The sequence below is a fragment of the Pongo abelii genome, chromosome X (genome assembly GCF_028885655.2).
Source record: "Pongo abelii isolate AG06213 chromosome X, NHGRI_mPonAbe1-v2.0_pri, whole genome shotgun sequence".
Lineage (NCBI taxonomy): Eukaryota > Metazoa > Chordata > Mammalia > Primates > Hominidae > Pongo > Pongo abelii.
Genome location: NC_072008.2, coordinates 9,907,391 through 9,921,033, shown reverse-complemented (window position 1 = coordinate 9,921,033; position 13,643 = coordinate 9,907,391). Strand labels below are relative to the sequence as shown.

The following is a 13,643-nucleotide window of genomic DNA, read 5'->3' as shown; positions in this document are numbered from 1 at the left end:
GACTATGAAACGAGATGAAACTCAGGGGCAAAATCGGGGAGGCAGGAGGAGGAAGGTCCACGAATTCCTCTGAATGCAGTTACAGGCACTACCACCACAGGTGAACTGAATGTGGCAGTAGTGAAATGCTATTACAACTAAATAACATTTCTCCAAAGGAAGCTTGTGCTTTTATTCCAAACTTTTTACAGATCCTATACACATTCAGAGAACTATTAAATACCACTGCACATGTGGTCAGTATGGTAAGCCAGACGTCCACTCACATGGGATCAACATATGACGAGTGGCTGATAAACATCTTCCCTTATTTGATCACCTATCATCTCACCGAGAGGGTGGCAGGCATCCTTTTCTTTGCAAGGGCATTGAGCCAGAGAACCTCCCTCTGTGTCTTCACATTTAATAAACCGCCATGTCACAGTTGGCAAATCAAAGTAGTGAAATCACTGAAGAAAGATCTGATTCCTTCCTCTTTTTTGTCATTTACTACAGCTGCAGACCAATGACCTTGCTTTCCCTATTATTAAAGGCAAGCACACCCACAACCAGCAGAGTAAACGGTACAACTACCCTCCGTGGTGCGGAGAACTGTTGCTACCTGCCCTGTCCATGACGCTGGCTACCTTACCAAAACATGGTCTGGACGCCGGAACTACTCGAGTTATTTAATCAGCCCATTTCACATCCCCATTAATGCTGTCATGACTACCGTTCAGCAAATGCTTCTGAGCACTCTCCTTAAACATGCCACTCCATTCCATCCAAAAGGCCTTTGGACTCTAACTGCCACAAACAGGCTTTCTTTAGCAATAAAACCAAGTTATCAGGCAACTATTCTAAATGGTTTTTATGAGGATTTGGTTCTAAAAGTACCTTGAGATAGCCAAGACGTAGGAACGCATCTTGCAGTTGGGGACAGGAGGGGTGTGAGTGTGTGTGGGTGGGAGGGAGACATGGGATGAAGTTGTTTTCATTATGGAGCATTTTCTTTGTGTGAATAAATTAGCAAGTGACATTAAAACAAACAAACAACAACAAAAAAACAGGCTTTTGTTACAGATAAGGTATGCCCCTCACTTTGTAGAAAGGGCCAAAGCTGTGTCGGGTACTTCATTTCTTCCCCCAGACTCTCCCACCTTGGAACCAATGGGTGTTAGTGGTAACCGGGCTTGAGGTGACAGTTCTAAGAAGAGGTGACATTTACTCCACCTTTATGACCTGCCGGGCAGCCATCGCTCATGGCTCTGCCAATATCACCTCTCCCTGCCCCTTGGCAACACACTGAAAGCACGTTTGTCTCCATCTGGACAAAGCGGCCAGTGCAGGGCAGAGCATGCCACAGCATGCCAGTGCCACCACAGCCAAGGATGGGATGGACAGAGAGGGGACCCGCTCAGTGTGCTCCATGTGGGACGGACAGAGCCTCTGGGGACGTCTCAACCTGCAAAGGCCTCATCTACCTGTCCTTTAGGGGTGACTGCAAGGGCGAGTGGCACACTGGACAGAAGCCACATGTGGGCCTCCTGCCCTGCCAAGCCCACTAAGAGGTCAGCACGTGATCCCAGGGGCCCTTGGTGTCTGCTGGGCTGCCGCCTCTCGCAGGACACTACCTCCCAGATGACAGACACCAAGACCTGTCCCCAGATCCCTGCGCCCTCAAGTCTCAAGAGAGGACATTCCCAGGGTCTGCTCTCAAAATCTCACCAGAACACTCTTCTTTCCAAGCCAATAGCAAACTGGGAATTCAACCAGTGTAGATCAACCTTGTCTCCTAAAGCTCAGGGCTTTCAATTTGGTGGATCTCATTAGAGCTGCTCCGTTTAAAAAATAAAAGTCTACGTCATTTGCGGAACCCATAAAAAAATAAAAGTCATTTAAACTTCATCGTTAATGCTAATGCTAACTTCTCAATTCCTCGAACCTCAAAATAAACTTAACCTGCACCGTGTGGATCCCACTGCATAGCACATACAGGTCCTCCAGAGACCCCAAATCAACATAAAAATAAGCTAAACATTCTCTGTAAGTCTTACTATATTAGAAACCATCATTATTTGCAAACATTGATTCATCTGATTAAATTACCTAAACCACACACTAAGGCAAAACCCCAATAGAAGTAACTTTCCCCAAAATAAAACAATTCTGATCTATGTGGTTTTCTTTTTTCTCCTGATTTTACTTAATAAAAACAATAAGCTGGCCGGGTGCAGTGGCTCACGCCTGTAATCCCAGCACTTTGGCAGGTCAAATGAGGCAAATCTCTTGAGGCCAGGAGTTCAAGACCAGCCTGGCCAACATGGCGAAACCCCATCCCTACTAAAAATACAAAAATTAGCCAGGTGTGGTGGCACACGCCTGTAGTCCCAGCTACTGGGGAGGCTGAGGCACGAGAATCACTTGAACCCGGGAGGCAAAGGTTGCAGTGAGCCAAGATCTTGCCACTACACTCCAGCAACAGAAGGAGACTCCGTCTCAAAAAAATAGAAAAAATAAAATTAAATAAAAAATAAAAACAATAAGCTGGGCATGGTGGCATGCACCTGTAGTCCCAGCTACTCAGTAGGCTGAGGCAAGGGGATTACTTGAGCCCAGGAGTTTGAGGCTGCAGTGAGCTATGATTGTGCCTGTCAGTAGCCACCGCACTCCAACCTGGGCAACAGAGCAAGATTTCATCCTTCCTTCCTCCCATCCTCCCTCCCTCCCTCTCTCCCTTCTTTCCTTCACTCATAATAAAATAAATAAATGAAATAAAAACAATAATGAAAAATAGCCCAAACCAGTCAGGGTCTCCTTTGTTTTAACAAGAAAATAAGCACAGTAGCAAACAGCCATTAGCCCCCAAATGCTCACAGAATAGAAATACCCACTCCTGAATCACAGACAAAGACATCAGACAGCCTCGAAGGCATGGGTTTCACCTGACGTCCTCCAGTGTCCCCACTAAGGAGCATGCCCTCCATCTGACCACGCACCATTTCTGCCTCAGGAGTAGTTCTGGAGGGGGTGGGGTGCTGGGGGAGTGGGGTGGGGGTGTAAACCTGCTGACGTCTTAGGCGGCCCCTTACTGCTGCCACCGTTGCGAGTAGCAGCTCCCGGAACATCTGTGCTAATCAACCTTGGGGCTGCAGGACCACCTGCTCCAGGACAGCTCCAAGGAGCCAGCAGTAGAGGGGGGCACAGCACAATGTGGGCTTGGAGCAGCAGTCAGGGCACCTTAGCAATGCCCAAGAGGGGACGCATGTTGTAAGAAACTAGCTCCTAGCAAACATGAGTGCTGTCCCTCGACATGCAGCCTCTTCTATTCAAATGCAGGACCACACCACATGGTCTCGCAAACCCTTGAAGCCTGATGCAGAAAACCCTTCCCTCTGCTGCTAAGCTGCTCCTGAATGCAAGCTTAGTGGATGTAATTAGATTCACAAGAGGATTTAGGGCTGCCAGCAAAGAGGCAGGAAGTGACATGAATCAACCCTATCCACGATTTGGCCCCCACAAAATGACTCGCAACACATGACCGGTTCAAGAGAAACTGCCCAGAGTGGGGTCCATGACAAGGTGGCAGGCGGATTTGCTGTAAACAAAACTAATATTATAATGCATGTTTGGGGAAAAAGCCAAAAGGGTAATTGCAAAGCTTTAGAAAATAATTTATGATGTGATATTTAAAAGAAATTTTCCCTAGGGTGTTTGAAATTACAGGTGCTTTTTAGAAGCTGAACTTAACAGCCATTTGCCTCTGAAGGGAGAAAAATGGATGACTCTGTCCCCAGAGCTGTTAATGCAGATTTCAGAGAGAAGACAGCAATAGGCAACAGCCATGGTCCCTAGCACCGAGTGGATAGGATGAGCCCAGCTAAGCTAGGAGCTGCCGTCCCCTTCTCGGTCTTTCCCCACCCTCCCAACCCTGCTCCCTCTCCTCTGGAGCAGCTTGAGGGCATCAGGCAGACCTCTCTTTTGCACTAACCCAACTGGGCTAAGTTAATGAGGAAAATGCCAAAGGGTCACCCAGTTTCTGGCCTTAACCTTCCCAAGAACTTGTGCTTAAGGCCAGCAAGTGGTAGATCCGCTGCTAACGCCCAGCGAAATAGCCTGTGGCTCTGTGTGAAGATTCCAGAGCCCAGATCCATTCAAGACCTGCCCAGGACTCTCCAGGGGTGGGCCTGGGCACCTAGAAAAACAGTGCAGTGGAAAAAAACTGGACACACACATACACATAATAAAAGGCTACATGTCTGCCCTGAACTTTCCTGCAAGGAGCACTCCCCTGCCAAGTAGAGACAGAACAACAAACCGCCTGGGAAGAAAGAGAAAAGCAAAACTGCCAGCCTCAGCCTCTCCTCCTGACCCAACCGACAGATCTGACTCCTGGGCAGCACCCCTCCCCTGACATCTCGGGCCGTGGATGCCACCTGGACCTCACAAGGAAGAACATCCATGCACTTGGTAGGGCTGATTGTTACAAGTTCTTTGTCTCCAGCTCCCCCTGCCCTGGGCGAGAGGAAGCGCTGGCCCTCATTTGTCTGCAGAGATAGTGATCCGCCTGTCTACTCCCGCATCACTTTCCCAGCACCAGCTTCTCAACGACCACAAGGTCCGCGTTGCCCATGCCTGTGAAACAAGATGCCACCGCTTTGTGAAAGTGGCCCATCGCAATCCTATCCTGGGTGCCTGGTCCCCTGGTCCCCACACACACAAAGATAAAATGAGCCTACAAAATAAGACGTGTAGCAGCTGTCACTACAGGGAGGGGAGTTTATCCGTGAACCACTATTCAAATCATGTTTAAAAAACCATGGAGAGGCCAGGTGCGACGGCTCACGCCTGTAATTCCAGCACTTTGGGAAGATCGCTTGAGCCCAAGAGTTCGAGGCTGCAGTGAGCTATGATTGCACCACTGCACTCCAGCCTAGGCAAAAGAGCAGGAACCTGTCTCTAACAAACAAAAAACTACAGATTCCTGTGCTTTACACTGAGATGTATGTACCTCTTTCCCTCATCACATTTTTGCAGATGGGGGCAGACAATTGCAACATGTCAAACAAGGCTTGGGCAAGCTAGTTTACCATTTGATCATGCTTTTTAAGCGGAGCAATATAGAATATGAATATGTTGGTGTCTCAATCTATGAACTATCTGCAGAGTTCTTTTCATGAACTAGCCACTTGTAAGGGTACACGCTCCATCCTGGAGCTCTACATAAAATGCTAGAAAATGCTACCTAATCCATACAGACAGAAGGCAGATTAGTGGTTGCCTAGGAATGGAGAAAGAGGAGGGCGGGGAGATTTAAATAGAGATTTAAATTTAGATAGAGAAGAATACGTGTTCTGGCTTTAAGAAGAACAATTTTGAAAGCACCCATTGGTGCTTTTGTAGTAAGGAAAACCACATAAAGGTAGTTGGAGTATTAGAAGTTCTATGCACATTTGGTCACAGAAGTCTTCTGTGTTGAGTGTTGTGTGAGAGCAGAGGAAAAACAGCTTGTGGGTTTTTTCCTAACACAGTTATTGGAAGTGTGTTGGGAAATAAAAATTTGTAAATAAACTCCACTGCTTTATATCTCGTTACACATATTACTTAAATAAAATTCTATTTAAACCACATTATCATTTTGTCCACATCTCTCATTTAAAGGAAAGTGGGTCTGCAGAACACAAAATGGGGATTCTACACAGTGGCTCCTGGAGATCCTTCAGGGCAAAAGTTTAATCCCTAGTTCCAAGAGTCTTTTAAGTACCTACTCAGTGAAACCAGCCAGCAGATGCCCTGAGGCTTCGCTCTCTCCTCCCACCAACCAGTTCTCCTGTGGCATGGCTTTCCTTTGAACAGATTTTAGACTGTCTATCTTTATCACTAAATATGTACTTCTAGCTCAAAAAAAGAATCACATCTACCTTGCTTCTAAACATATGGAATGATACCTGACTTCACTCTCGTAACTACAGAAATGCAAATGTAAATATAAAACCATATTTCACCTGTCACATTCACAGAGAATACAAACAAACAAACTACAAATATCCTATGCTAGAGATGATGTGAAAGGGTCTGAGAAACTCAGAAATGTCTCTGAACATTCACAACGCACACACCTTCTGACTCAAGAACTCCCATGCTAGGAATTTCTATGCATATCTACACCCTGGTGATACAAAGTTGTCCAGCTATGCTGACTAAGCTGGTGTCTCCATCAAAGAAAAGACAGACAGTAAGACCACAAGCACAGCCCAGTGTTTTTGGGGTCTCTGGGAGCCCAGAACGAGACAGTACAGGAGACAGAAGAAAAGGGAGTTGCAGTCAGCCTTGGCAGCGGGATGATGACCCCCTAGAGCCAATTTATAACTCCTCGTCTTACCTCTGCAGAACAAGCTTTCCTCACCACCACCAGCATTCCACTAAGTTAAGTGAATCGTGTAAGAACAAACGTGCTGCTATAGGAGGGTTAAGACCGTGATCACAGAGGAACCATAACACAGTGTCATGGTGCGTCTCGTGCCCCACCCTCCCCAATGGCTCAGAAACCACCATTCTGAGATTTTACTTTCTGATCTACAAAGAGTTGTTAAAAGGGTGCTCAGGAATAGCATGTACCACTTACAATTAACTTTGCTAAATTCATGAGGCAAAAAATGTTTTTCCTTCCTCCCTTTTTTTTTTTTTTTTTGAGACAGGGTCTTGCTCTGTCACCCAGCCTGGAATACAGTGGCACAATCACGGCTCATTGTAGCCTCGACCTCCCAGGTTCAAAGAATCCTCCTATATCAACCTCTCGAGTGACTGGGACCACAGGTGTGCATGATCATGCCCAGCTAATTAAAAAAAAATTTTTTTTTTGCGAGAGATGGTGTCTCACTATGTTGCCCAGGCTGGTCTCAATCGAACTCCTGGGCTCAAGTGATCTTCCTGCCTTGGCCTCCCAAAGTGCTGGGATTACAGGTGTGAGCCACCACGTCTGGCCCTTCCTCATTTCTGAACCTTGTCTTTGGATACTGTTTTGGCACGTTCACCCACCCCCACTTCAAAAAAGCCTTTAGGAATTTGTTTTGGCTGGTCTGAGTGCAGCGGTGTTTACAAATAATTAGTCACAACCAGTTAAAGATTTCTTTGTTCCTCTCCACGCACACTACTTCACTTGACCAGACTTGAAAAACAATTTTTTTTTTTCAAAACAAGGAAGATATCTTCATGTCTGTACTAAAAATGGAAATAAACGTGGGTCAATTAATTAAAATTTACAGCCAACCTTCAAAGAACATGCTAATTTTGTCAAAAGGGATGTGTAAGCACTTTCCTGTTAATAAGCCAACTATAAAACCAAGGTGGAGAGTTATTTCTCTTTGAAAGCGACATATCACCAATACTCTTGTGGTACCCGGGAGTATTGCTTTAGTTCCTATATATAAAAGCATCATGTCCCCAGTTCACTTTCTAACCTCTTAAAACCATCCAAGCTCCAACTGACATGTAATGTACAGGAATAGACAGACAGCTCCCTCCAGACCCTCCAGACCTCAGCACAGTGCTCTAAACTCTTGGTGGCTGGCATCTTCGTGACAGTCACTCTCTTTCTAGCATGAAAACAGAAAGCGCAGTGGCCTGCCACCTTGTGTACAAGACAGGCAACAACATGTCACCTCACTGGGAGCATAAGCACAGTTTTCTGCCTGACAAGAAAATAATCTACATATTGCCAAAGGAAAGACACGAGTATTCAAATCCACTTAATACATTAAAATTTATAAAAATCAGTCATAATAAAATTAGGAACCATTCAGACTCTTGATGCCGGGCCCATGCTTGGCCGAGACATATAACACTAAGTGCACGTCCCAATCCAGATCTCTGCAGTGATGTGGGCGGGACAACTGGCTTCCCACTTTGATGTTCCACTCACTCCTGGGTGTCATTGTAAATGTGGGAGGAAGCTCAGATCTTACCTTTTGACGACCAGCTTCAGGGTTTTATGGGACCCCTTCACCAGGCAAATCGCTTCCTGTCTAAACCCTGAGAGACCAATGTCATTGATGCCGATGATCTCATCTCCAGCCAGTAACTTGTCGACTGCCGCGGCTTTACTGCCCTCTTCAATCTGTAACAGAGAAGCATGTTCCATGAGCCTTCCACGAGCCCCAATTCCTGAGGCAGAGCAGGTCCTCCGAACGCAGCAGACATACCTCACACTTGGCGGGAATGGGGCCCCGGGGGCTGACCTTATTACCACTCAGGGGATCAGGGATGCACTATACCTCTCACCCTGGCCTGCCTTCCCTGGACACAACTCCTGTTTATGCAGGGAATGGGAAAGCTCGGGAACACACACAATGGAAAACAGGGGACCTGAAGATACTGATTCATTTTCTAGATTTCCTTTAACCAGACAATAATTTTGGACCATTTTAAATTATTTATTAATTATTTCTCATACATTAATCGTGGAACTAGACTGTTTTTGTAACAGCTTTATAGAAATATAATTCAAATACCATCTATTCACTCAAATAAAGCATGGCTTTTAGTATTTTCAGAGTTGTACAACCATCACCACCCATCAATATTAGGGCATTTCCCCTAACCCCGAAAGAAACCTTGTGCTCATTACTACTCAGTCTCAAATTCCTCCAGCCTCTGGCAACCACAAGTGTACTTTCTGTGTCCATGAATTTGCCTGTCCTAGACAGTTCACATAAATGGAGTCATACAATATGTGGCCTCTTGGGTCTGGCTTCTCTCACTTAGCACGATGCCTTCTAAGTTCATCTACGTTGTAGCATGTAGCAGTACTTCATTTCTTTTTATGGTTGAGTAACATTCACTTGTATGGACAGACTGCATTGTATCTACTCATCAGCGTCTACTTTTGGCTATTACAAAGTGGAATTGCTGGGCCCTATGATAACTACATTTAACAACCTGAGGAGCTTCCAGGCTGTTTTCCACAGCAGCTGTACCATTTTACATTCCCACCATCAGTGTATGAAGGTTCCAATCTCTCCATATCCTTGCTAACACGTATCTGTTTTTTGTCATAGCCCTAATCCGATTATTATACCATGCTGTGTATGTTAAGATATTCACTACTCAGTGCTAAACAACAGTATCCTCCCAATGTGTATTGGCTGACTCTCTAAAAGCTTGAATGCCATCCATTCTATAGCTTTTTTTCCCTTTTTTCTTTTTTTTGAGACAGAGTCTCGCTCTGTCACCCAGGCTGCCGTGCAGTGGTGCGATCTCGGCTTACTGCAACCTCTGCCTCCCGGTTCAAGCAATTCTCCTGCCTCAGCCTCCTGAGTAGCTGGGATTACAGGCGCACGCTACCACGTCCGGCTAATTTTTGTATTTTTAGTAGAGACAGGGTTTCACCCCATTGGCCAGGCTGGTCTTGAACTCCTCTGACCTCGTGATCCAACCGCCTCGGCCTCCCAGAGTGCTGGGATTAGAGGCATGAGCCCCCGTGCCCGGCCTACATTCTGTAACTTTTGTTAACCTAGATTTTCCTATACAGTAAAGTGGAACTCAACAGCAATTCATTCCAGTTAATCTGTCCGTTTTCTGGCACACTGTGGCCAGTGAGCCAATCCAGCCAGCTTTCTTTCCCCCTCCCACCCCCCAAAGTTTTACTGTAATACAGTCACACCCATTGGTTTACATATTGCTACAGGGCAGAATTGAGTCGCTTGGCCCACAAAGCCAAAAATATTTACTACTGGGCTTGTTCCAAAAATGGTTTGCCAACTCTGTTTTACACCAAAAAGCTTTATAAACTGCTAGGAAAACCAGTAAGAAGAAATCACTGGTTACAAGCACATCAGCATACAGCCTTTGAATTCACTGCTAGCCAGCTGCATGTCATGGCTAACCCAAGAATAACTTCCAAGAGTAAGCCTGAAGCTAATGGCGTCCATTCTTCTGGCAGTTGAAAAGCTAAGTGTTTTGGATTCAAGCTTACTTCTTGGGGTGGGGGGTCAGGAGAAGCTAGGTGCTAAGTAACTCACAATGCCTCAATTCTGAAGCTGCATATTTTCCTGAAATCTCCACCTAGATCTGAGGACAACTGAACTCTTGTGAATAAAGCAATTATTCACTGCTAGTCAATACCATAAACAAAATTTAAAAACCACTCCTAACAAAAATATGCAGCAATTTTTTCAGTCACCAACTGGTTTCAAAAGTTCTAGACGATTTTATCCTGATGTCTTTACAGATTGTAAATAAGCTTCCACCCACCAAGGTTGCACACACAGCCAAGGGGTAGCAAAAGGCAGGCCATACCTGGGGGAGACTGCGTTTTGACATGCCCCAAGAGGGAGACCAAGGGGCCGGCCAGGAGGCTGGGGATCTGGAGCAACCCTCCCCCCAGGTTTCTGCACAGAGGAAAGGCTCCTTCCAGGCTGTGCCTCAGGAGGATGGATCAGAGATGAAGGGCGCTATCTGTTTCTGAGGTCACTGCTAAGTGCTGTGGCTGGAATGACCACCGCACATCTGTATTTCGATGCTAGAAAGCCTAAGTGTTGATGTGGCTGACTTTGCTTATTTCTATTCCCCCCGAACCAAATAAGAGTGTCCAGGCAGGGTGGGAAAGACAGGAAAAATGAGGTGTGTATAAGGAGGCAAGTTACAGACCACTGGGGGTCCAGGGATTCCAAGGAAGATCTTGACATCCTGGAGCTGGTCTTTTGTTTTGGAGACTTCGGGTCTTTAGTGGCTTTTCTTGCCTGTCAGGAATTCCACCTTGTTGAAAGACCGCAGAAGTTTTTTTCGATCCACGTGTTATCCATGGCTGCCAACTCCAGACCCTAAGACTTCTGGTCTCTTTTTCCTCGTTTCCTTGTATTCACAATGGATAACATAGCTTACCTGCCATGCAGATGCTATTAACTATAGTCACGAATATACAAAACAAGTCAAATATCAAAAACTCAACTCAAAGTTTTAGACATAAATCAGTTCCTCATAATTTTTAGCTGAAACTGTCTATAACTGACCTCAGAATAAAGAATAATTTCTTTCTTCCAAGAGAGATACCCTCATGACAATGTAAACATCCAATTTACTACAAAGAGGTGAAAAGATTGGCCTCTTTAAGTACATTCTGATAGTAGATGTTTCTCCTCTAAACTGTACTTCATGTTACAATTTTGGAAAATTTGCTCCAGAGTAAAGCAGCAAAAGAAAACAATTAATATATATTTATAGACGTATCTAATTTAAGAGACTTCACCATTAATCTCTATGAATATAGATGATTTTTCCCAATTTTAATTCCACTGCCAAAGGAAACATGGTGTAAAACTCAGAATTTAATTTATACCTTTAATGAGTCCGAAGAAAAGCATAGACAATTACTAAGGGGAAGAATCCAACATTTTATGTAGTAAAGTAAAACATAAAAATATTGACTAAAGTAACAGAATTATGAGAATAATAATACCAGTCACATGCTAATGAAGTATCTGCTTAGAAAACTAATTGAGCCTGTATTTTGAGGTGTCCAAAAATGCACTGTGTTTTTGGAGACAGGGTCGCATTCTGTCATCCAAGCTGGAGTGTAATGGCATGATCACGGCTCACTACAGCCTGAACCTCCCGGTCTCAAGCAATTCTCCCATCTCAGTCTCCCGAATAGCTGGTACTACAGGCATGCACCACCACACCCAGCTAATTTTTATTTTTTATTTTTTTTGTAGAGATGGGGGGGGTCTCCCTATGTTGCTCAAGCTGGTCTCGAACTCCTGAGCTCAAGCCATCCACTTGCCTTGGCCTCGCAAAGTGCTGGGGTTACAAACATGAGCAAAATTGCACATTTACAAAGTATAATTCTATCATCACAAATTTCTAAGGACATCGATACACCTACTACATACTCACAAAAATTAAAACAAAAAACCTTGATACTTTATTCATAAATTTGTTTGCATTAAAAAACAAGAACAATAAAAAATAAATTTCAAAGGACGGAGGCTTATTTTGTTTTTGCCTTTAAACAATTATGAGTTCTAGGTGAAAACAACCCAAACGTCAATCAACAGGTGAATGGATAAATAAAATATGGCATATACATACACATATAATGGGACTATTATTCAGCCTTAAAAAAGGAGAGAAATTCTGACACAGGCAACAACATGGATGAACCTTGAGGACATTATGCTAAGTGAAATAAACCAGTCAAAAATGGAGAAACACTATATGATTGAATTGAGGTACCTGAGTCATCAAAAGGATAGACAGAGAAAGTGGAATGGTGATTACCAGGGGCTGGGGAGAGGAGGGAATGGCAAGTTAGTGTTTAATAGGCAGAGGTTCAGTTTGGGAAGATGACAAGTTCTGAAAATGGATAGTGGTGATGGTTGGACAACAATGTAAATGTACTTAACACATCACTGAACAGTACACTTGAAAATTATTAAGAAGATAAATTTCATATTATGTATATTTTACCACAATAAAAAGTTATGCATTCCTCAACATCTAAAAACAAGGGGCTGGGTGCGGTGGCTCATGCCTGTAATCCCAGCACTTTGGGAGGCCAAGGCAGGCGGATTACCTGAGGTCAGGAGTTCAAGACCATCCTGGCCAACATGGTGAAACCCGGTCTCTACTAAAAATACAAACAAAAACTAGCAGGGCATGGTGGCGCATGCCTGTAATCCCAGCTACTCGGGAAGCTGAGGCATGAGAATTGCTTGCTCCTGAGAGGTGGAGGTTACAGTGAGCCGATATCATGCCACTGCACTCCAGCCTGGGTGACAAAGTGAGACTCTGTCTTGAAAAATTAAAATTAAAAAAATTAAAATAAAATCAAGGAAACTATTTTGACCCAGTATAAGAGTGATCTATGGTGAACTTTAAAATTGTGTCTAGGGCTGAGAGCAGTGGCTCATGCCTGGAATCCCACCACTTTGGGAGGCCAAGGTGGAAGGACTGCTTGAGTCCAGGAGTTCGAGACTAGCCTGGGTAATATAACAAAAGAAATCCTGTCTCTACAAAAAAAAAAAAAAAAAAAAAAAAAAAATTTAAAAAATTAGCCAGATATGGTGGCACCCAGCTACCCAGGAGGCACCCAGGTACTTGGGAAGCTAAGGCAGCAGGATCACTTAAGCCCAGAAGGTTGAGGCTGCAGTGAGCCGTTATCATGCCACCCCACTCTAGCCTGGGTGACAGAGCAAGACCCTGTCTCAAAAAAATAAAAATAAAAGGCCGGGCACGGTGGCTCATGCTTGTAATCCTAGCACTTTGGGAGGCCGAGGTAGGTGGATCACGAGGTCAGGAGTTCGAGACCAACCTGACCAAGACGGTGAAACCCCATCTCTACTAAAAATACAAAAATTGGCCGGGCTTGGTGGCATGCTCCCGTAATCCCAGCTACTCAGGAGACTGAGTCAAGAGAGTCGCTTGAACCCAGAAGGCGGAGGTTGCAGTGGGCTGAGATCGCGCCACTGCACTCCAGCCTGGGCGACAGCGTGAGACTTCATCTAAAAAAATAAATAAATAAATAAAATAAAAATAAAAATAAATGAAGTTGTGTCTTTCTCTCCACAATGACATGTTTGAATTTAAGTATCACAGGAAAATCTTTAGGCAAAACCATAAAGACTAATGGCTTACAGGGTCTTGGGACAGCTTTTGAAGCAGCACTT

General features: G+C 44.6%; 1 protein-coding gene across 2 annotated transcripts in view; it reads right to left on the bottom strand.

Moving 5' to 3' along the window:
* The window catches only part of SHROOM2 (shroom family member 2), a 162,723-nt gene that overhangs the window by 67,414 nt on the left and 81,666 nt on the right, over positions 1-13,643 (bottom strand). For both annotated transcript variants that reach the window (XM_054544329.2, XM_002831370.5), the window contains exon 2: positions 7,944-8,095. In XM_054544329.2, the coding sequence (XP_054400304.1) occupies positions 7,944-8,095 (152 nt within the window). The remainder of the gene's footprint in view (positions 1-7,943; positions 8,096-13,643) is intronic.